Source organism: Crinia signifera, chromosome 12 (genome assembly GCF_055691185.1).
Source record: "Crinia signifera chromosome 12, ASM5569118v1, whole genome shotgun sequence".
NCBI classification, from domain to species: Eukaryota; Metazoa; Chordata; class Amphibia; order Anura; family Myobatrachidae; genus Crinia; species Crinia signifera.
The window spans coordinates 55,494,166-55,518,844 of record NC_139228.1 but is presented as its reverse complement, the minus strand read 5'-3'; the positions used below and the strand labels follow the sequence as shown (position 1 = coordinate 55,518,844).

The 24,679-nt window shown below is 47.3% G+C and overlaps 1 protein-coding gene across 5 annotated transcripts in view; it reads right to left on the bottom strand.

Annotated features, from left to right (window-relative positions):
- CEP128 (centrosomal protein 128) overlaps positions 1-24,679 on the bottom strand; it is a 111,912-nt gene that overhangs the window by 82,523 nt on the left and 4,710 nt on the right. For 2 of the 5 annotated variants that reach the window (XM_083167377.1, XM_083167378.1), the window contains 8 exons: positions 20,533-20,588; positions 17,572-17,646; positions 10,225-10,386; positions 9,783-9,869; positions 1,824-1,944; positions 1,586-1,716; positions 1,412-1,503; positions 376-448 (listed from right to left, as the gene is read on the bottom strand). In XM_083167377.1, the coding sequence (XP_083023503.1) occupies positions 376-448; positions 1,412-1,503; positions 1,586-1,716; positions 1,824-1,944; positions 9,783-9,869; positions 10,225-10,371 (651 nt within the window). In that variant the 5' untranslated portion in view covers positions 10,372-10,386; positions 17,572-17,646; positions 20,533-20,588. Of the gene's footprint in view, positions 1-375; positions 449-1,411; positions 1,504-1,585; positions 1,717-1,823; positions 1,945-9,782; positions 9,870-10,224; positions 10,387-17,571; positions 17,647-18,226; positions 18,287-20,532; positions 20,589-24,679 lie in introns of those variants that run through there. The other 3 variants (XM_083167379.1, XM_083167381.1, XM_083167380.1) reach the window with 2 other exon arrangements.

Here is a 24,679-nt window from a genome sequence, read left to right as displayed (position 1 = left end):
TACAACATTATTATTTACAGAGGATCTGTTCATCTTCTAGAACACTGTAATTATATTAGAGGCGCTGAGGCACAAAATCGGCCGTGTGAGGTCTCAAAAGTCCTCATTGGTTACAGCGAAGTTGTGCACACGAGACCACAAGGCAGAACAGCACAATACGGCAGACACAGATCCCCAGCACAGCCCAAGGCATGGCGCATTAACCACGTGCCTCACATACGTCTGGGTCTTGTCAAGGAATAGTCCAAATGTGACAGTTTACAATGAGCTGCGATCGTGGACATTTGTGGTACCCACCCCCTCCCCTCCCCGGCATATAAACGTATAGCCAGAACTCTGGGGAGACCGGAGGTCTGCGGGAGCCGTGATGCTCACCGTTTCCTGGCGCTGGGTCTCATCATAACGGACGGTTAGTTCCTTCAGAGCTTGCTTGGTCTCCGCATCAGTTCTGTGAGGTGAAGCAGACACAGCGCCCGGCTTTTACCAAGTCAGAAATGACAACACACAAAACTTTCACACAAAAAAATGCTCACAAATGGTCAGGATTTTATGTAATGTTTTAATTAGTGTAAGGACATCATATCATGGCTTCATTCGCATGGATGTCTGTTCTCGCTCAGCGGAACGAATGTTCCAAAGGCAGTAGTGCCGTCTCATGCTGGAATGTATATTATATTTTACACATTGATCACAAAATGTCTTTGTAAACAATATTTGCAATTTTGGGACTTCAATATCTAAGATAGTACATTTACAAAGGTTTCCTTTCTTTGCTACAGTATTGCTTGAGCCATGGTAAGCAGACCCCACTTGGCGCGAGAGTCCCTTGCAACTTGGCCGAGCCGAGTGTGTACTCACTCAATGTTCATCTTAGTCACATAAATAAAACAACTGGAGCGACAAAAGGACACTGCTAGTTTGCACTTCTCAGTGTGATACGAGACATTTATACATCAGTGTGTGTCTAGCTCTGAGTGAATACTACAATACAAAGGCCTCTCGCCAAGCTCCGTTGCGCTTTACCTGTGACTTTGTAGGTGTCTAACACTAATTCCTGTGCAGTCTCAGTCATCTATACGACACTGTGAAGCTTTCTGAAGACTGTACAATGCTGATAAGCAAAATATAAAGAAAACTATTGTACGCTGCTAGTCTCGGGGTGTAACCCACCATGTGGCGTACAGACAAGCAGTAAGTAAGAACACGTCTGTAATTCACACCGGCTCCACCTGTGCTCTAATACTAAACATGAGGGGCTAATCTGTGTATCCTAGCAAATTAAATAAGGCTGTACGAGGAATACCAGAAAACTACACCTTGAAGTACAGGCTGCAGACAGTCCTGGTCCTACTTATACAGCACTATATGTGCAGGGTCACACAATGTAAAGAACCTAGAAGAGTTACAGTACCTGTTCCTGCGGGTGAGCTCCCTGCTCAGGTCATCATTGAGGCGCAGCTGGTCAGAACTCAGGTCTCTCAGCGACTGATGAAGCGTATGAAGCTGTAGAACAGAAGGAGAACCCCTGAGCACGTCACCCGCCACACGCAGCACTTCTGTGCCTCCCCAACACACGAATCCCTACCTGTTCAGGATTCCCCGCCTCATCCAGAAATCTCACACTGGCGGAGCGAGACCGGCGCCGTCTCTGGGTCCCAATATCGGTAAAGTCCTTCAGAGGGGAGGTTGGCTGCCGCCGCCGCCGGTTTCCGGTAACTGAGACAGAAAATTAGTTTAGTTCCTAACAAATCCTGCCCATGGGAACATTCCCCTGCTGCCCGTCCACAGTACAACCAGCTGACTGCTTCTATCCTGAGACTGACCTGCCGTGGTGTCCAGGTCCCCAGCGCACAAGCTGGAGAGAGACGCACTCCTGCACCCGGATAGGCGAGACAGTCGCTGGCTCCTCAGGTGATCAATAGACTGCTCCAGGTTATCTTTCAGCTACACAGAAGAGATGTTCCGTTTAGAACGTATGAATTAGGTCACGTTACAGAACAAGATGTGCGTGTACACATGTATCTAACAGCGTAGCCACGTGTTCCTCATTATCTGTGCACACTTGCAGAAGCCCATAACCTGAAGTCAGACAGATCCCCCTATGAATAGCATAAAGAATGGGTGGCCAAACCAATCCTCAAGATCTGACAACAGTCCGTGTTTTCCAGGCCACCTGTGGATCTGTACTAGGTGCCGGTGAGGAATGAATGCAGCACATGTTTGAAAATGTGTCAGTTAGTAATGACTGCACCTGTAACTCCTGCTAGATGCTCTGGAAAATGTGTCAGTTACTAATGACTGCACCTGTGCTCCTGATAGATGGTCTGTGAAATGTGTCAGTTAGTAATGACTGCACGTATGGTCCTGCTAGATGCTCTGTGAAATGTAAAAGGAAAGTCTGGAGATGACTTAGAGGGAACCCGACAAGGTTTTTTGGGGCACACTTGTAACTGATAATGAATGTTTGATATGTTGTCTATTATTAAAACGTAACTTTTAATTTCTGAAAAACACTAAAATACAGGTTTAGCATGAGAGGGGTTATACATCTGCTGAAAAATTACAGACTTGTACAATTGACTCCTCCTCCTCCGAGCAGTAATTCAAAATAATACTGACTCTGTCAGGTAATTGTCTACAAGTAAACTTGGCGAAAATAAGTCACTCATATAGCTATTTCTTAATATGACAATTGTGTTGGATAATGCTTATGACATCCGATTGTCATCAGCGTATGAAATAGCAGTGCTGATGGCGCAGGACACACCACCCCTCAGTTTTCAAATGAAATTAAATAAATGGAGTACCCGAAAAGAGAGAGGGGAGAAAAGGGAGAGTATAAGTCATAATATGTTAGACGGAAAGCAGGATAAGGACATGAGGTTTAAAGAAAGCGTCACTCTCACAGCTGTTAGCCTCTGCTGTTATGATAGATTACGGCACCGACTATTCCCTGTGAGTTCCCCAAACAGGTACTCGGCCGGCCCTTCACTGCTTAGCTTCTGGGTTCGGGTGGTACCAGGCGGTCCAGTGAGGTATGGCCGTATAATTATAGCATGAGAGCCTAGCTGGCGGAAAATGAGCTCAAATTTGCTTCTGCTGTTGGTCCCGCAGCCAAAATAATTCTCCCTGTTACCAACGGGCCTTGCAGGGTGATAATAAATTTGCCCAAGATAGGGAGTAAGGGTTGGTGACAGATCAGCAGATATCTGAAAAAGAGAGCGGAAAGGTATCCGCTGAGAGCAAAGTGAAATGGTGAATGTACCCTCAGTCCAGAGATGTGGCTAGTGTTCTAGGTGTCAGAATTTTGGTAGGTCTGATCACCCAGTTCACCCCGGGGTTTGTTAGGGTACTGTTTAGTAAACACAGAAAAAAGTGACAGATTCTGACATTTTAGCCAAATTGGCAGATTCTTGTCGCTGTGGTATTGGCAGGTGTGTACCGTGGAGAAAATAAAATATAGCACAAAAAAACTCCTGTCAGTATCACATGTAGTATGAAATGCCACCTGCAGTTAAGTACTTTTAGTAATGTCTGTAAATACCTAGATTGGACCTGGTCAAATTAAGTCCAATCTGGGGGTCAGAGTTTTGCAATGGCAGAATTGTAGATTGGATCTGATCGGTCCTGGCCGTAAGCCAGATCAACAGTGCAATTTGCAACGTGATATTTGTCTGTAAATACTCAACATACACACCATAGATCAAAAAGACTCACTATACATCAAAAGACCCAAGAGGTTCAATTAATCCTTTCAATAAATGGATAAGTTATGCACAGAACGGCACGATTAGTATATTGATGTCACCAGTGAGACCTTTAGCCATATGAAGATTGAGCAAGATGTTTAAGGTAATCCTGTAAGGGCTGCGCTGTTTAAACTTGTAAATACTTAATGCATAACAGTATTATACTAGGAGGGCTCCGGTATAAGAAAACTGCCGTTGAATAGATACCATAAGTAGCGCTGCTACACAGGACATGTAATACCCTGAGCTGGGCTATGGAGACAAAGTCAGGCGTATAAATGTTTTTATATAAAGACAATTGCTTGCAGGCGTAGCCTGCTTTACCTAACTGCCCAGGTGCAGCGAGAACGGCAGCGGGAACGGCAGGCGGGAGATAGCCGGGCGCCGGAGCGAGGTGTCCGTGAAGGACACAGTCTGTGGGTATCCTGAGGGGGGTGTGTCCTGCGCGTCAGAGGACACGTGTTTCGCTGTTAGGCTTGTTCACTGACGCGTAGAGGACAGGGAGGGGATGCCCTTCTTATGACAAAGATGTCAGCCAACCGGAAAAGGCTTGATTGGATTGACGCGGAAAATAGCCAATCAAAAGGGTGCCCAGGGACGCAACTCTCAGCTGTATAGGCTTGCTGGAGTGTAGATCCCGTGGACAAAGGAAACGTCATGCTTTTCTGACGTGTAAGTATTGTATTGGTGCGCAACCTTGTTGGAAACAAAAGAGCAAACGTCAGGTTAGTCTGATGTTTGTATAATAGTAACTAGGGAGATGCGTGTAATCAGGGCATAATGCGGTGTGCACACAGCTAACTTGGTCCCGATAATTGCGATATTGGGAAGGGATGGGCTGTATAGCTGTCATGACGGGTATCCTGTTGCAAAATACTAAGGGTTCACGATGTGCATAGGAATATAGTAACATGCCTGGTTTGCTGACATTTCTGCAGATATTATATGCAATTGTGGGAATAATTACAATGATGATGGGGGAGTAAGGAAGAAATGATAAATTAGTGCTGGGGAAATAGGTTTATATTGGCAAATACGGTTATGTTGGCAAATTAAGTATTCTAGAGACTTATATATATATCTCTGTGAAATGTGTCAGTTAGTAATGACTGCACGTATGCTCCTGCTAGATGCTCTGGGAAATGTGTCTGTTAGTAATGACTACACCTGTGCTTCTGCTAGATGATCTGGGAAACCTGAACCGTTGGTAGATCTTGAGGAGTGGCTTGGCCAGCTGTGGCATAGAACATGTGCAGTGTTTAAAACTGCAAGATCTGTCCACAAAACAGACTTGCATGCAACACTGGATCAGCCTCATTGGTGGATTCACTGGAGCAGTGGGGTTGTTACAGGACAGAGGGGAAGACTATAGTGGGGGGATTGAATAGGAAACCTATAAACATTGCTCGTACAAATCATTACACCTGAAAACAGAAACAGGCCATTCCTAGCGTTAATGAGAGACGGCAACAGTCACGTAACGTGGCAAGACAGATCCTAATATAAAAGTGATGGCCTGCACCCATCTTCAAGGGGAACGAGAATATCAAGTGAGAAGTTTGGAAGCTTCATCAGCAACTATTTAAACTAACAGAGGGGGACAGTGAACCAAATAAGAATGAAGAAATCTGCTCCCCCAACCTAGAGGTATTGTCTCTGCAGGCAAATGGAACAGGAAGTCTATCCACTGCAACAGAAGATAATGGTCATCAAAACCGAATAGCTATGGGCAGAAAGATGAACATAGCTAGCAGCAGGAGAAGCACAAACACAACTTTAAGAGCTATGTGTGCAAATGCTAGGAGCTAAGAAATAAAATCCCAGAACTAATTGACATTGACAGAGACATGGTGCAATGAAAATCATGACTGGGACATAGCTATACCAGGATATACTTTATTTAGGAAGGACAGAATGGGAAGAATCAGAGGAGGGGTTGCAATATATGTGAAAAAAAGCATAAAGACTACCTTAATACAAAGTATCGAAGAAAAAAAAAACTGAGGCCCTTTGGGTGACCATAGAAACAGGGGAGAAGGCGATTCTTCGTATAGGGGTGATCTACAGACCACCAGGTCAGGAAGAGGAACTAGACAAGAGCTTATTGCAGGACATCAATAAAATGGCATTAAAAACAGAGGTGATAATCATGGGAGACTAATCTACCTGATGTAAACTGGGAGCTGCCTGTTGCAAGTTCCACCAGAAGTAGGGACATTCTGAATTCCTTGCAAGGAGCATCCCTCCAGCAATTGGTGAGGGAGCCCACTCGTAATGACGCAATATTAGACTTAATTCTTACAAATGGTGACAGAATATCGGATTTAAATGTGGGTGAAAACCGGGGATCCAGTGACCATCAAGCAGTATGGTTCAAAAAGAGATGGGGAACTCTGTAAGGGATTCTTTGGCAGAGTGGAGGAACTTGGAAGGAGTGCAGGAGAAGTGGGAAAAATTTTAAAGTGCAATACTGAAAGCAACAGAACTTTGTGTCAAAAGAGTTAGGAAAAACACAAGGAAAAGAAAGCCATTGTGGTTTGCGAAAGATGTAGCAAGTATTGTGAAAGCAAAAAAGTTGGCCTTTAAGAAATTTAAGCAGACGCAGAATAATGAGGACAAAGGTGTATCTTGTTAGACAGAAGGAGGCTAAGAAGGTAATCAGATGTGCAAAAGCACAGGCTGAAGAGAAAATGGCCCAGTCAGTGGATAAAGGGGACTTGATTTATATAAGTGAAAGGAGAAAAACAAAAAGTGGAATAATAAGACTAAAGACAGAGAGTGGAAGTCTTTTTGAGGGGGACAATGTAACAGCAGATCATATTAATTATTTCTGCTCAGTATTCACTGCTGAAAGAGAGGGGAAGGGCCACAGTTAAGTTGCAAGTATAGTCAGAAAACTGAGGGAGAAACAAGTACATTTACATAAGAGAAAGTCCTCACAGAACTCTCAAAACTGAAAGTGGATAAATCAATGGGGCCAGATGGGATACATCCAAGGATACTAAAAGAGCTTAAAGGGGAGCTGGTAAAACCAATAACCGAATTATTTAACCAGTCACTAGCTACTGGAGTAATCCCAGAGGACTGGAAAACAGCGAATGTAGTCCCACTGCACAAAAGTGGAAGAAAGGAAGAGGTAAGCAACTATCGACCAGTGAGCCTTACATCAGTAGTAGGGAAATTGATGGAAACACTCTTAAAACAAAGTTGTAGAATATCTCAAAACCAGAAATTTACAGGATCCGGAACAGCATGGGTTTACTGGGGGAAGATCATGTCAAACAAATCTTATTGACTTTTTTGACTGGGTGACTAAAGTAATAGATCAAGGTGGGGCTGTAGATGTAGCTTATCTAGACTTTAGTAAGGCTTTTGACACTGTCCCACATCGCAGACTGTTAAATAAACTTGAAAGCTTGGGATTGGATTTTAAGATAGTTAAATGGATAAGAGTGTGGTTGCAGGGCAGTGGATCTGTACTTGGACCAGTGCTTTTTAATATCTTTATTGGTGATATTGCAAATGGAATTGAGGGTAAAATGTGCCTTTTTGCAGATGACACAAAGGTATGCAACAGGGTAGACACACCAGGAGGTGTAAAACAAATGATTGATGATCTAGGTCATGGGTCTTCAAACTGTGGCCCTCCAGATGTTGTGGAACTACATGTCCCAGCATGCTCTGACAGTTTTGGCATGCTCTTATAGGAAAAAATGTGGCAATGCATGTTGGAACCTGTAGTTTCACAACATATGGAGGGCCACAGTTTGAAGACCCATGATCTAGATAGATTAGAGGAATGGTCAAGAGCATGGCAACTACAGTTTAATGCCAAAAAATGCAAAATCATGCACTTGGGTCTAAAATCCAAAGACTAAATATAGTATAAATGGCACTATAATGGAAACTACTGAGGAAGAGAGGGATCTAGGTGTCACTATTTCAGGGGACTTAAAAGCAGGTAGGCAATGTAACAAAGCAATGAAGAACGCAAGTCAGATGCTTGGTTACAGCAGTAGAAATAAAGAAGTAATAATGCCACTGTTTAGGTCATTGGTACGACCTCATCTAGAGTACGGTGTTCAGTTCTGGAGGCCATATCTCCAGAAGAATATAAATACCATTAGAGACTGTACAAAGAATGGCAACTAAAATGGTGGCCTACATCACAAAACGTACCAGAAAAAGACTAAAAAATCTTAATATGTATACTTTGGAGCAGAGAAGGGAAAGGGGGGACATGATAGAAACTTTCAAATATATCAAGGGCTTTAACAAGTTACAGGTGGGAGACATTCTTCACAGGAAGAGGAGCAGCAGAACAAGAGGACACACACTGAAACTAGAGGGAGGAAGATTCAGGGGAAATTTGAGAAAGATTTACTTCACAGAAAGGGTAGTGGATAAGTTGAATAGGTTCCCATCAGAGGTGGTAGAGGCAAATACAGTAGTACAATTTAAACATGCTTCGGATAGGCATATTGATATCCTTACAAAAAAAATAAGGATAAAATATGGTTTGAGGTAACATGTTTAAAAAAAAAAAAAAAAAGGGGGGCAGACTAGATGGGCCAATTCGTTCTGATCTGCCGTCAAATTCTGTTTCTATTTAACTCCCAGTGCCTGAACAGCCACGCACTTTATCTACCTTATACAGAGAAATGATACGCACTCACATCCTAATGAAACATGAATTAAACGAATTAATTCCCCTTTAAGCAAAACACAGCCAACTTCAGGCATTAATTATGGAGCTAAACAAATAAAAGGTCACAGCCATTATTTCTCCCCCCAAACAAGTTGTGTAATTTGCTGCACCTTAACAAAGTGCAACGAGAGCTGCTCCGGCGTTCCCCACACTATATTACCACCTCGTCTGACAAGGAGCCGACTTCCTACGCAGCTAATTACCGCAGCTAATTACACAGTGTGCGCTTAGATTGGAAGCTTATTTTTCACCACTTATCTGGTCCCTTTAATTACTCTAGGGAGGTCAGGCCTGTGAAAGCCATCCAAATACTGACAAGACGGGGCCCCAGAGCGCACGAGGGTGACTATACAGGGGAGCGGGGGGAACGCCCCCATCAAAGTGCTGGCCTGAAACTCATTGGAGGGGACACGTGCTCACTGCACTAGAACTGTATTACTAATTCCGGGTGCTGGCTTCCCCGATGGCCTACAGTAGCGAGGCATCCCTCCTTATCCCACGGGACAGTGATGACATCACAGCACCTGTACACTGCAGGCAAATGAAGAATTGGGCATGTAAACCGTCCGCTTTGCCCTTTTATTCCCAGATGCTTATTAACACGGCTAGAATAGTGCGTGAAAATAAGGGGGGGTGATCACTGGGTCAACCACATAAAGGTTGACATTCATTAGGTCGACCACTGAAGGTCGACACCCTCAAATGTCAACATGGGTCTAGGTCGACAGAGTCATTAGGTCAACAGTCAAAAGGTCGACATGTGTTTTTCACTTTTTTTGTCCTGAATGTCGACATTGACACCGGACATGGTGCCCAAATGCGCTTGGAGCCGTTCATCACTGCCGCCAGATCACCATCCACAGGTTTGTGGTGGATGGTGATCCAGTGGACGGAACGAGCGCCTTGCAGGTCCATTGCCAAGAATGGGGCGCGCAAGCGTCTCAACCATTCTGGTGGACGGCACATTCCTACAGATGACGGTCGTCGTAAGGAAAGCGCCCCCATCTGTATTTTATTCTCCCACCGCACCCTAGTGAATGGTAGGGCATGAAATAATGCCTGTCGGCACACGTTAGCTCAAAACCTTCTCCAATGTCGACAGAGACCCATGTCAACCTTTTGAGGGTGTCAACCTAAGGCCTGTCGACCGAATGAATGTTGACCTAGTAACTTTTATACCCAAAGCAGGAGGGAGCACAAGGGTGTTGGACATATAGGATCACAGTTTACCAAGTGCTCATGTAGTTGAAGTTATAATGTGCGCAGTGTGGCTGACACGTAGCGATCAGCCCGATATTATACAGACACGACACCTGGTAACTTACTGCTGAAATGGCGTCTGTCTGATCAGAGTTATACTCCCGGTACTGGCCAAGCATCTCATCGACTTGCTTCAGGTTATGACTGGTGTCCTTAAGAGAAGAATAATCCATTTTAGAACCACACAGCCGTTTAAAGGATTTTATTGCAATACCTTTCTCCTTTTAAATGCAAATGAGGCCATAAACGCCAGCAGCTCAGGTGAGTAAACAGAACGATATGTGCAGTCATTTGGCCGAAGAGAGTGTTTTCTCTGAGCAGAAATGTAGAAACTGTATTTTATCTGCCTTCCATTAAAGTAAATGTCATTTTAGGATCTTAGCTCATTTGGTGGCATTTCATTATCTTACTACAGTCGTCCAATCTGTGACTGCAGAGCGCAGTGACAGGCGCGCTGCCAGGTGACATTAAGAGACGTCACTGGCTGGGGGAGGGGGAGTCAGGTACCTGCAGTGTATTTGCCAATTTATGAATCTTCTCAGATACGTCCCCAGCTCCTCGTGCGCGGTCATGAGTGTGGGTAGCCCGGAGGGGACCTCGTCTGCGTGCTCGGGTCCTCAGGTAGTAGTCTGAGTCGCTGGACGATTCTTCCATGGGCGAGTAGGGTTACTGCATCAGGCACAGAGGAACAATGTATTATGTACCATGGACAGATTCATTATCATCAAGACTCAAATAATAGAGAAATATATAATATATATATATATATATATATATATATATATATATATTTGGCTACATCTGTCACTCAAAGTGGGTGTCTGTGTCTATAACGCTCTGTTCCTGGACTTTCCTCTTAATGTGTGATTGCCTTCATCTGTGCTGAACACCTTTCTGAGAAATTAACCTGTTTAAAACAGGTGATGGCAATCATACATTAAGGGGAAGTCTAGAAACAGAGCATTGTGTCCCTCCTGGAGAGGGTCATGTTGGGAGGTATGTGACAGAGAACCAGCCCAGTGAGCCCACAGACAGTGCCAGACACCCACTGCCTTCCCATGTTGCCCAGCACTGCTACTCCACAGCCACCAGGTGAGCGCCCCCCTCCCGCGATTTGCGGCAAAACCTCCCCCCCGCGCGCCCCCCCCTCCCGCGATTCGCGGCAAAAACACCCGCTCCCCCCCCTACCGCGATTCGCAGCAAAAACACCCCCGCGACCCCCCCTCCCGCGATTCGCTGCAAAAAGAACCCCCCCACGACCCCTCCCGCAATTCGCGGCATAACCACCACCCCGCGACCCCCCCTCCCGCGAATCGCGGCAAACCCTCCCCCGTGACACCCCCCCCGATTCGCGGAAAAAACACCCCCCCCCCGCGACCTCCCTCCCGCGATTCGCGGCAAAAAGAACCCCCCCTTGCACGATTGGCGGCACACCCCCTGCGACCCCCCTCCCGCGATTCGCGGCACCCCCCCGCAATTCGCAGCAGCCCCAGGATTAAATGGCACATGCAAAACACTGACATGGCTATGGTCGACAATGAAAAAGGTTGACATGAGTTTTTGAAGATTTATTTTTAATTTTTTTAATTTTTTCATATTCATTGTCATGTGTCGACATGGACACCAATGAAGTGCCACACTTATGTCAACATTTACATGTGTTGACCTTTCTGTGTTGATTTTTTCTTGTGGCGATTCGCGTCACACCCCCCCGCAACCCCCCCCTCCCGCGATTCGCGGCACCCCCCGTGACCCCCCACCTCCCGCAATTCGCGGCAACCCCCCACCGGAACCCCTGTGAACCCCGCCCTCCCGCGATTCGCGGCACCCACCCCCGCGTCCCCCCCTCCCGCAATTCGCGGCACCTCCCCGTGATTCGCGGCAGCTCCAGAATTAAATTGCACATGGAAAACACTGACATGGCTATGGTCGACAATGAAAAAGGTTGACATGAGTTTTTGAAATTTTTTTGTCTTTTTTGAATATTTTCATATTCATTCTCATGTGTCGACATGGACACCAATGAAGTGCCACACTTATGTCAACATTTACATGTGTTGACCTATCTGTGTTGATTTTTTCTTGTGGCGATTTGCGTCACACCCCCCCCACCCCCCCCCTCACAACCCCCACTCCCGCGATTCACGGCACACACACCTCCCCCGCGATTCTCGGCACCCCACCCCGTGACCCCCCTCCCATGATTCGCCGCAACCCCCGCCCCGTAACCCCCCCTCCCGCGATTCGCGGCACCCACCCCCGCGACCCCCCCTCCCGCAATTCGCGGCACCCCCCCCCGCGATTCGCGGCAGCTCCAGAATTAAATTGCACATGGAAAACACTGACATGGCTATGGTCGACAATGAAAAAGGTTGACATGAGTTTTTGAAGTTTTTTTTTTTCATTTTTTGAATGTTTTCATATTCATTCTCATGTGTCGACATGGACACCAATGAAGTGCCACACTTATGTCAACATTTACATGTGTTGACCTTTCTGTGTTGATTATTTCTTGTGGCGATTCGCGTCACACCCCCCCACCCCCCCCCCCCCCCCGCAACCCCCACTCCCGCGATTCACGGCACACACACACCCCCCCCGCGATTCTCGGCACCCCACCCCGTGACCCCCCCTCCCGTGATTCACGGCACACCCCCCGCGACCCCCCCTACCATGATTCGCCGCAACCCCCGCCCCCGTAACCCCCCTCCCGCGATTTGCGGCAACCCACCCCGCGACCCCCCTCCCGCGATTCTCTGCAATCCCTCCCCTCCCGCGATTCGCAGCATCCACCCCCCCACAACCCCCCCTCCTGCAATTCGCGGCACCCCCCCCTCCTGCAGTTCGCGGCACCCTCCGCGACCCCCCCTCCCGCGATTCGCGGACACCTAAGTTGCAATACAGGGCATCTTTCATACAATTCTAACCATATTTCTCATATACAAACGTTCACAAATTAAGGGGGCGCAGCCCCTTACGACGGTGTGAAGAGCGCCCGTAGGGCGCGATGAATCACCTAGTATATATATATACACACACATATACATATACATATACATACACATATATACATATACATACACACACACACACACACACACACACACACAGTACAGGGATGCAGTGAAATTACCATTTAAAAAAAATATATATATTTATGATCCAGGTGGGCATAGAGTTAGATTTTCACGGTTTTACCTATGTCGACATAGACACCCCAAAAAAACCATGTTGACTTTATGGCAGGTCAACATTTCAAATATTTCAGCATAATGAATGTCGGCATTTTGACTGTCTGCCAAAGTTTGCTGGTATTTGCTACACATAACCCCAGCCACATGTGTCAAAGTCACGGCATACCAGTCATCACATATCTGCACCAGTACGTAGCGAGATGGGAGAGGTAGGGGTAGATAAAGCAGAGTATCTTAGTGTAGGGCAGATGCGTGACACAGGTAAGAGAAGGCGCTTGCCAGAAGACCCAACAGTCGTGAGAGTTCCCAGCTGTAGAACTCAGCATTTTCTGGACAATTAAGAAATATTTCAGGTCTGTTCCCCTATTTGATAGCACAGCCCTATCCAGGATGGCCGGGGCGAAGAACATTTAACAAGGGATCATTTAGGATTGGAATAACCATTACAGGGACATTTTCACCGGTTGTCCTACTGTTCTGGGCATCCAGCATGCAGTAATATTTCCGTCTGATTGGATTTAGAACGAGCGCTGGTGGCTGGCAGCGGCAGCAGAGAACGGGCCGAGTGCAGACCACGTGAAGACTCTTAATTGAGGGACTAATTGCAGCCATGTCAGTGTAAAGCTTCCAAGTGTCAGATAATTACTGTTTAGCAGAAACAGCAATAAAATGAGCGCCTGAGTGCTCCCCCCACGTACACCCCGCTTGGCCCTTCGCTCTACAGAACACTCTCACCAGCATTCGTCTGATACCTGATTCAGCAGCTGGCAGTAAGGAATCAAACTGGGTTTTATAGGGCTCCAAGAGCAGAAGGACAGAGTGTCAGGATAACCTCACTTTTAACAGTTAACCACATTGTATTCAAAATTTTTAGAAAACCTGGACTGTCAGTACGGGATACATATGGATGACAGGCAGTCAGGATGCCAGTGAACAGAAAACCGAAAACGGCATCCCAGTGAAGGGAATCCCAACACCCTCTGTACTGTTAACCCTCCCCTCTAGCACACTAAACCTAACCAGCAGCTTGAATCTGATTCTCGTGTCTAGTGCCTAACCCCTGCACCCCGCCTCCTAACCCCAACATTCCCCTTCCTCTACCAGTGCCTTACCCCTGCACCCCGCCTCCTAACCCCAACATTCCCCTTCCTCTACCAGTGCCTAACCCCTGCACCCCGCCTCCTAACCTCAACATTCCCCTTCCTCTACCAGTGCCTTACCCATGCACCCCGCCTCCTAACCCCAACATTCCCCTTCCTCTACCAGTGCCTTACCCCTGCACCCCGCCTCCTAACCCCAACATTCCCCTTCCTCTACCAGTGCCTAAACCCTACACCCCGCCGCCTAACCCCAACATTCACCTTCCTCTACCAGTGCCTAACCCCTGCACCCCGCCTCCTAACCCCAACATTCCCCTTCCTCTACCAGTGCCTTACCCCTGCACCCCGCCTCCTAACCCCAATATTCCCCTTCCTCTACCACTGCCTAACCCCAGCACCCAGCCTCCTAACCCCAACATTCCCCTTCCTCTACCAGTGCCTTACCCCTGCACCCCGCCTCCTAACCCCAACATTCCCCTACCAGTGCCTAAACCCTACACCCCGCCGCCTAACCCCAACATTCCCCTTCCTCTACCAGTGCCTAACCCCTGCACCCAGCCTCCTAACCCCAACATTCCCCTACCAGTGCTTAACCCCTGCACCCTGCCACCTGACCCCAACATTCCCCTTCCTCTACCAGTGCCTAACTCCTGCACCCTGTCACCTAACACCAACATTCCCCTTCCTCTACCAGTGCCTAACCCCTGCACCCCGCCGCCTTACCCCAACATTCCCCTTCCCCTACTAGTGCCTAAGCCCTGCACGCCGCCTAACCCAGACATTCCCCTTCCCCTACTAGTGCCTAACCCAGACATTCCCCTTCCTCTACCAGTGCCTAACCCCTGCACCCCGCCACCTAACCCCCTCATTCCCCTTCCCCTAACAGTGCCTAACCCCTGCACCCCGCCACCTAACCCCAACATTCCCCTTCCCCTACTAGTGCCTAACCCCTGCACCCCGCCACCTAACCCCGACATTCCCCTACCCCTATTAGTACCTAATGGTGTGTACACACGGTGCCAAGTGCCGTGTGATGCGATCAGATCGCATCGCACTGCATGCATGCAATGTACATACAATTTTGACTATATAGTCAAGGCAGCCAAGACTTTCTGCCGAGCGATACGGGAGCGTGCATTGGGATCGCAAGGGTTAAAACCCATGCGATCTGCGTGCGATACCGATGCGATTCTGAATATATAGTCAGAATCGCAGGGAGATTGTAACCGTGTGTACACACCATAACCCCTGCACCCCGCCACCTAACCCCGACATTCCCCTTCTTCTACTAGTGCCTAACCCCTGCACCCCGCCGCCTATCCTCAACATTCCCCTTCTAGTGCCTAAACCTAACCCCACCTTCCCTGGCCACATATTTACAGCTTGGGAAGCTGGTTGTATTCCAGCACTGACATCCTGATCTATTTGCCAGTGTTCTGAGGGCAGTTGGGATGCTGGTGTCTGTATACTGACTGCTGAGATGTTATTTGTATCCCTCCAGTAGTTAGCTCAGAACCTTATACTGCACAACGACCAATTACTAAATGGTGTGTTCAGCAGACTCCTCATGCTGAGGGTTCTACCATTTATCTGGATGTTCTACTGCAGAACACCAGCAAGTAAGTAAATGTTAAGAGCTGCAGAAGAAAAGGCTGCCAGTAGCAAACATGGCTGCTTGGGGCAATTTTTTATTACAGTCTATTGGCCAACATTAACCAAGTCCCCTTTTTTTTTTTTTTTTTCATTCAGTCTTTATTTTAGTATTTTACATTTAAAAACAAGTGAAAACAGGTTGACATACACAACATTTTTACAGTTGTTGTGTAACAATTAAGGCTAAAAAGCAAAGTGCGATTTTATCCAAAGTGCGTATTTATCCAGTGGGGTGGGCCCTTAATCACGCAATCCCTTATTTAGATTGTGATTATACTTTTACACTTTTATTTAGGTTAATAAAACTTCCTAACCTAACTCTCTATTGTGAATATTCCTCTCCTTTTTCCAACTTACACTTAGGGGCACGTAGACCAGGGCTCAGCACGGTATTTTAACATGACAATTGCCATTTACACTCATTAGCCACTGTGCAAGCTGTACATCCCGCTTGCTTCTGAAACCTCCCTACCCCATTCTATTAGGTTAGCAGTAAGTCCTATTAGGGGGTGTGTGGTATGGCGCCCCGACAGGGGGATACAGATGGTCCGTATCCCGATGTCGGAATCCCGACTGCTGGTGCTCCGGCAACAACAGTATAATAAGATAGGAGAGAACAAAGTGGCAGGAAAGGGTCTTCCATAGGTCAATTATCTTATTTAAAATATCCCAGAATTAGGATTATGAACGAGAGGCAGAAGCAGTGGGTTTATTTTGGTACTTGTTTCCTAGCACGGCCACAATCGCGGGCATCGCGTACCTCAAAGTTAAGGTACACGATGCCCGCGATGGACCCGATTTCCTTTGAAATCAGGTCCATTTTGCCGGCAAAGGCGAAATCGCGGGCATTGCGTTGGTCGCGACCATTAACATTGCCCCCGACACGATGCCCGCGATTTTTCCATAGGCTTCAATGTTAAAATAATTTTTAACATTGAAATCGGGAGCATCGCGTCGGTCTTGTGCCATTATAATAGCACAAGAGGAGATGAACTTGATTAAGTCCATCTCACATAGGAAACAATGTGAAATGGGCCAATATGACCCATTTCACATTATATATGGCCCCGTCGTCACCCCACAATTGACGCGAACCCGAAATGTGGCGAGCGCGCGAGGGGCGGCGGTGCGCGTCCTCCGACCTTTTCATTCCCCTACTATCCACGTCGGCGTGGAGAATATAAAGTGTGGAGAGCGCAGCGAGCCACCGAGCCCGAAGCGTGGCGAGCCCCGCGATGGGACGCGTATACCTGTGAAGTTATATGCGTCCGCTCGCCACGCTTCGGGCTCGGTGGCTCGCTGCGCTCGCCACACTTTATATTCTCAACTCCACGCCGACGTGGATAGTAGGGGAATGAAAAGGTTGGAGGACGCGCACCGCCGCCCCTCGCAGGCACGCTGCGCTCACCACGCTTCGGGTTCGCGTCAATCGTGGCGTGGGGTTCAGGGTGTAAAATTGGGGGTCTATGGATTCAATGTAAAATATTCCCATGTAAAATCGGGTCTCAGGGACCCTATTCACATTTGATTCAATTTAAAAATCGGGTCGGTCGCATCGCATGCGATTTGGTCGCATGCGATGCGACCGACGCGATTTTTCAAACACGACTACCCCGATGGAAATCGGAGTGGCCGTGCTAGGAAACAAGTACCTTTATTTTAGAGTTAACCCTTTGAGTGCCAAGTGGATTTGTCAAAAAAGATATGAAAATTGCCAAACATTTTTATTTATCATAATGACCAGTAAGATTACCTTATATATACGAAATATACTTTTTTTTAACACATTTTTTTATTTCAATTTATATAACGATTGTGAGCGACGCTGGTATTTTTAGCAGAGATTTGGAATATCTCCCACAGAGGTGATGGCACTCAAAGGGTTAATGAAGCTCCACTGAAGTTACCTCTGCTGTCCAGTTGTCTGGAATCCTCCTCCCCCGGTTCCTGACTTGCGCAGGGCTGTAAATGGCGTTCTGTTCCTGGAATGAAAAATCCATTTAAAAATAGCTTCGAAATTCACCACACTAAAGTACGTACAAATTGGTTATGGTATATTAGAACTACAATGTCTAGGTCTACAGTCATATGGTCGACAGGATCCAAAGGTTGACATGAGTTTTTCATGTTGTTTGGGTGTATATGTCGACATGGACACTGTCTAAGTGTACCGCGTCCCCTCCCATGGCTCACTGCGGTCGGCACACTATTATATTCCCCCTCCACGCTGTAGTGGATGGTAGGGCATGAAATACCGCCTGTCTGCACATGTCGGCTCAAAATTTTGAATTTTTTTTTAATTTTGACCTCTTGACAGTGTTGACCCCAACGACCTATGGATCCTGTCAACCAATAGTGGTCGACATTATGAGTTGTCAACCTAGAGTCAATCTATGATCAGTCTGAATACCGTATAAATTACAGCCAGAAATTCCTCCATAATCCATATCAGTGCCCATAAAAAAACTCATGCTTCAGGACACACCAACAGTCCAGGTTTTAAGGATATCTGCTGCTTACCTGGACTGAAGTAAAATCGAAAAAACTGAGGCATTAAATCACCTGTGCTCAAGCATGGATATCCGGTAAAATCTGGACTGCGTATGTGCCTCGACAGCTGAGGTTATGAAGCACGGCTCTATGGGACAAGATGCAGATGGGAAATGTGTTTTGCATGGAGACCACAATGAAGGGGGGGGGGGGGAAGCATCAGTTATTTATATAAAACTCCTTGGGGCAAATTGACTAAGATTGAAGTGCTATTCAGCAACCAATCAGATTCTACGTCTTATTTATGTAGTACCTTCTAGAAGCAAATAGATAGAATCTGATTGGTTGCACCATCCCATCTTCAATAGAACGCTCTTCCTTGAAAACACTTACCCCCTGGTCAGAAGTTTTTGGGTAACATCATGAACCCCCTATGGCACAAAGGTATGGGTCATAGGGACAACACTATGAAGGTCAACATACATTAGATCTGGGGTAGCCAACCCTGGTCCTCGAGAGCTACCAACAGTGCATGTTTTGCAGGTCTCCTCACAGAATCACAAGTGAGCTAATTAGCTCCATCTGTGTATCTTTTAAAATGTGTCAGTGATTAATGAGTGCAGCTGTGCAGCAGCTAGGTTGTCTGGAAAATGTGCACTGTTGGTAGCTCTCGAGGGCTAGGGTTGGCTACCACTGCATTAGGTTAACCACTAGAGGTCGGCAGGGTCAAAAGGTCAACATGAGTTGTTTCACTTCTTTTGTACCAAATTTCAACATAATTTGACATGGACAATGTATCAGTGTACCGCGTGCGCTTGCCATGTTCGGGCACGGTGTATCAGTGTACCGCGTGCGCTTGCCATGTTCGGGCACGGTGTATCAGTGTACCGCGTGCGCTTGCCATGTTCGGGCACGATGTATCAGTGTACCGCGTGCGCTCGCCATGTTCGGGCACGATGTATCAGTGTACCGCGTGCGCTTGCCATGTTCGGGCACAGTGTATCAGTGTACCGTGTGCGCTTGCCATGCTTTGGGAATAGTGTATCAGTGTACCATGTGCTCTCAACATGCTTCGGGCACGGTGTATCAGTGTACCGCGTGCGCTTGCCATGTTCGGGCACGATGTATCAGTGTACCGCGTGCGCTCGCCATGTTCGGGCACGGTGTATCAATGTACCGCGTGCGCTTGCCATGCTTTGGAAATAGTGTATCAGTGTACCACGTGCTCTCAACATGCTTCGGGCAAGGTGTATCAGTGTACCGCGTGCGCTCGCCATGTTCGGGCACGGTGTATCAGTGTACCGCGTGCGCTTGCCCTGCTTTGGGAATAGTGTATCAGTGTACCGCGTGCGCTTGCCATGTTCGGGCACGATGTATCAGTGTACCGCGTGCGCTCGCCATGTTCGGGCTCGGTGTATCAGTGTACCGCGTGCGCTTGCCATGTTCGGGCACAGTGTATCGCGTGCGCTCGCCATGTTCGGGCACGGTGTATCAGTGTACCGCGTGCGCTTGCCCTGCTTTGGGAATAGTGTATCAGTGTACCGCGTGCGCTTGCCATGTTCGGGCACGATGTATCAGTGTACCGCGTGCGCTCGCCATGTTCGGGCACGGTGTATCAGTGTACCGCGTGCGCTTGCCATGTTCGGGCACGGTGTATCAGTGTACCGCGTGCGCTTGCCATGCTTTGGGAATAGTGTATCAGTGTACCATGTGCTCTCAACATGCTTCGGGCACGGTGTATCAGTGTACCGCGTGCGCTTGCCATGTTCGGGCACGATGTATCAGTGTACCGCGTGCGCTCGCCATGTTCGGGCACGGTGTATCAATGTACCGCGTGCGCTTGCCATGCTTTGGAAATAGTGTATCAGTGTACCACGTGCTCTCAACATGCTTCGGTCAAGGTGTATCAGAGTACCGCGTGCGCGCGCCATGCTTCGGGCACGGTGGCTCACTGCGCTCAGCACACTATTATATTCTCCCTCCACACCCTTGTTGATGTAGGGTATGTAATACTGACCTTCCTATTGTCAATCTAATGCTCATGTCGACCTTCCGATCTTAGCCACGTCAACCTATTTCATGTATTGACCTAGGCCCTGTCCACCTTTAGTGGTCTACCTAATGTATGTCGATCTAGCAACCTTATCCCTTGGTACATCGCGATAGTACCATGAAATCATGGCACAGAATGCAATGCTCCGTAGTGTCAGACACCCATTCAATACAATACCAGTACAATAAGGCACATGGAGGGGGCGATACAGTATGGCACAGGGAGGGGGCGATACAGTACGGCACAGGGAGGGCAGCCTCCAATGCTTTGCCAGAGATGTCTCAGATAACACATAATACTGGTGATTTCTATATGAAAGTGTCACCTATAATCCGCTTAGTGCTGCATCCAGCCGCGTCCTCCTCTCCTGCTCCTCTGTCACTAGAACAAGACAACAGGATTTGACTTGGACGGTCACCTATATTATAGGACCTAAATACAATAAATATTATTACACAGAGCACTTCAAAGTCACTTCTATCGATCTGCACTGCGGAGAAGGCAATAAAGGATGATACTGAGAGTAATGTCAAGGATTAAACAGGTCTCATGGCGACACGCCTAGGCACTGGGAATAACACACTACTCTAGGTCTGCTGGGAGAGCTCTATGGCAGGTTGTGTTTTCAGTGCTGAAGAACTAGCATCATAACGATCAGAGCGTACACGGTCAGCCTATACTATATTGCTTAATAGCAAAACAGAGACTGGAGAGTACCAGACAGTCCTACATTGCCCCCTACATGGGCCAACGGGGTACTGCGGCAGGGAAAGAGGCTAGAAATAGGTGGAAACAATTGGGTTTATTCAGCATGAATCGCTAATTAGAGAAAACACAAAATCGGAGGATTATCGGCTAACTGCAACCGGAAAAACAATTGGCTATTGCAGTCCAGTCGCAGGTTGACTTACATGAAGCCGGTTTTTGAGGTCAGAAACATGGCGTTGTCTGAGGGTGGTTGAAGGAAAAAAATTCAAGTGTGCCCATGCATTTTTAGGGTGCGTCTCCTACGTCAGCGCTGAACGCTTCTAGCCCGTGGAAGCCTCAGACTTACACTTGTCCAACTTGTCTGAGGGACAAGTTGGACCTGATTGACTTGAGATTTATCCTATGCGCAGGAGGATCAATCTCTTGGTTAGACCCAATGCACATGGGAACGTGCATCAGGCACATCAGATTTTGACAGATAAATTGGCGGGTGGGTGCGGTGCACAAGTGCGTCTCATGCACAATAAAGGATGGATTGACAGTGCTCCATGTTACATACTGGCAAATGCTTCCATTTCAAACCCCCACTATCCACCCCAGCCCAAAGCACAGCGAGCCCAACGCCAGCCCGAAGCGTGACAAGGGGATGCGGTGCGCGTCCTCCAGACCTCCAACTATCCACGTCGGCGTGAAGTTGATTTTATAAAGTGTGGCGAGCGCACCGAGCTCGAAGCATGGCGAGCCCCGTGAGGATACGCGTAAAACGAGCACGAAGCGTGGCGAGCGCAATGAGATTACTTGACGTGTATTTTGCGTCCGCTCACCACGCTTCGGGCTCATTTTACACAACACTTCGGGCTCGGTGGCTCGCTGCACTCGCCACACGTTAGAAATTCAACTCCACGCCGACGTGGATAGTGGGGGTATGAACAGGTTGGGAGGATGCGTACCGCGTCCACTTGCCACGCTTCAGGCTGGCGTGGATAGTGGGGGTGTTTCTGGAACACATTCACACCTGTCATGTCATCCATCTGAAACAATAATGATGATACATGTTAACTGTCAACTGGATTTTACTGACATAAAGAATGAATAAGAAAAACAATGAGCAATGTTAAATAATACTGTAGAAAAACATGTCCCAGAAAGGTGTAAAACACACAGCAGCCCCTCCAGATGCAACTGATGTCGAAGCAGCTGCGTCATCCTCAGCATTGGTAGCTTTGTCTGCAGTTGGGACAAGAGTCAGTGCATGTAATATGCACATGAAAGCATCCTCCGCCCCTAGGGTTTGCACCATATGAATTCCTGCAAGTCCAGGTACTGGCGTGCAGTGCCCCTCTGCCTCTTATTCCTCCACTTACAGGAGCCTCAGATCCTCTCAATATTATGGGTATGGACCACAGTGTCTGGTTCCACAAAGTTGTAAAGGTGGTTGACGCGCATGTGGTGGTACCCCGCCTGCTCCAATTCTTGCATTGTGTACACACGCCAACAGTCTGAGTAGATGGTGGTACCTGGCTCGATGTGTGTCTGGATCGCAGACATTAGGGTTCTGGCCTCATGGCTGGCCAATGGTGTGATGAAGCATTCACCGGTCTGATGCGATATACCACCAAAGAGCCACTGCTGTGGTAGGACGCACCAACGTGGCTCTTACGCTGGACAAACAAACTTTCGTCCACCTCAACGATTTTGGCAGGTCTGCCAATCCGGAGTTGGGGCTGGGACATCAGATCGAGGGTACACGCCTCCCACATAAGATTGTTATATATCACGGGGGGTTTTGTTCAAAATCTTAAGGTGGCGCTCACAAAATTGAATGCTGGTCAGCTCCTCCGCCCACGAAAATATGAACCGCAGAAGGGTGAGAAATGTCAGGTGACATCCGCGAACCCATTGTGAGGCCCAGAGACCGACCGACCTTCCCACAGCTTCTTATGTGACAGCGTCACATAAGCTCCTTTACATTGAGCCGCATAGGATGCGTCTGTGTCTCTGGCAGCAAGTGGAGGCATTGGAAAAACTGTGACTCCTCCTCTGTCTGCGGTAGGTTGAAGATGGTTTATGGTTCGGCAGCCATAACTGACACAATGCTGACTGACTACACGAACTATGTAAGCTCCAGCTAGCTGCGAACATACTGACTATGCTGGCTGCTAACTACATAAACTCCGGCGGTACTTGTTTCCTAGCACGGCGCCCATCGCATAAGATTGTATGCCTTAATTAAGACATACAATCTTATGCGATCACATACAATTGAAAAGATTTTTAATTGTATGTACAATATCGCATCTTATGGATCTTATGCATCCATAAGATGCATAAGATCCATGAGATCCATAAGATGCCATAAGATAAAAATCGTGAGCCCCCAATAACCATTGCTAACGCCACCGGCACTATCAACACCAACCCGAAGCGTGGCGAGCGCAGCGGTACGCATCCTCCGACCTTTTCATACCCCCACTATCCACATCGGTGTGGAGTTGATTTTATACAGTGTGGCGAGCGCAGCGAGCCACAGAGCCTGAAGCGTGGCGAGCCCCGCGAGGGGACGCGGACTACTTCACATGTAGTCCACGTCCCCTCGTGGGGCTCGCCTCGCTGCGCTTGCCACACTGTATAAAATCAACTCCACACCGACGTGGATAGTGGGGGTATGAAAAGGTCGGAGGACGCGTACTGCCGCCGCTCGCCACGCTTCGGGTTGGCGTGGATAGTGCCGGTGGCGTTAACGATGGTTATTGGGGGCTCATTTTACATTTTAAGTACCCATAAGGGTACTTTTACAATAAAAAATCTTATATGAATCCTATACAATTAAAAAAAAAAAAAAAGATCGCATCGCATCCGATATATCGGATGCGATGCGATATTGTACATACGATAAATACAACCAAAATCTTATATACTTGATATACAATGCGATGAGATCAATAAGATCCATTTTATGGATCTCATGCATCCATAAGATGCATAAGATCCATAAGATAAAAATCGTGGGCGCCATGCTAGGAAACAAGTACCACTCTGGCTTATACAGTCAGGGACGCTGACTACAGGAACACAACGCTGATATTGACAGGGACACTTACTACGCTGCCAGCGGGAACACTACGCTGATTCTGACAGAGACACTACGGTGACTATGTAACTGCCGTAGTGAAACATACCAACAAAGAAAAAAAAAAAAATGTACAAATATATTCATGTGCTGCAAGTTTTTAAATACAATTAGACCCTTCAAATAATTGAAAAAAAAATCCCCCCCCCCCTAAAAAATAGAAAACCTTTATTTTAAAAGAACACATTACAGTTCACCTAAAAAAAGATGTTGAATGCAAAATGATGAAACTCGCCGAAAATCACAGTGAAAGAAGTTCTCAATTCTAGTATTGAATATACTCGTCGAATTAACGTCAAAACTCCATTGAAATACACTAGCAAGTTGCAGCGAGCATGAAACCGAGAACTGGCCGGCATTCACTGTTCCCTTTTGGCGAACAGTGAGCATTGAATGCAGCGAATATCATTTTTGGAGTAAAAATTCACAGTTTCGCTGAACAACAGCCCAGTTCACCGAAAAAAAGAGGTGAATCAAGAGCATTGAATACTGGTCCTACAATCTGCACAGGTGAGGTGAGAAAACAAACAACATTTCCACAACACCTGAGCAGAGAACATACTAAATGAAAGACCTTGCTCCTTAGATTTGCCAAAAAATATTGGCATTGTAATTGGTTGCTTTTTTCGTATGT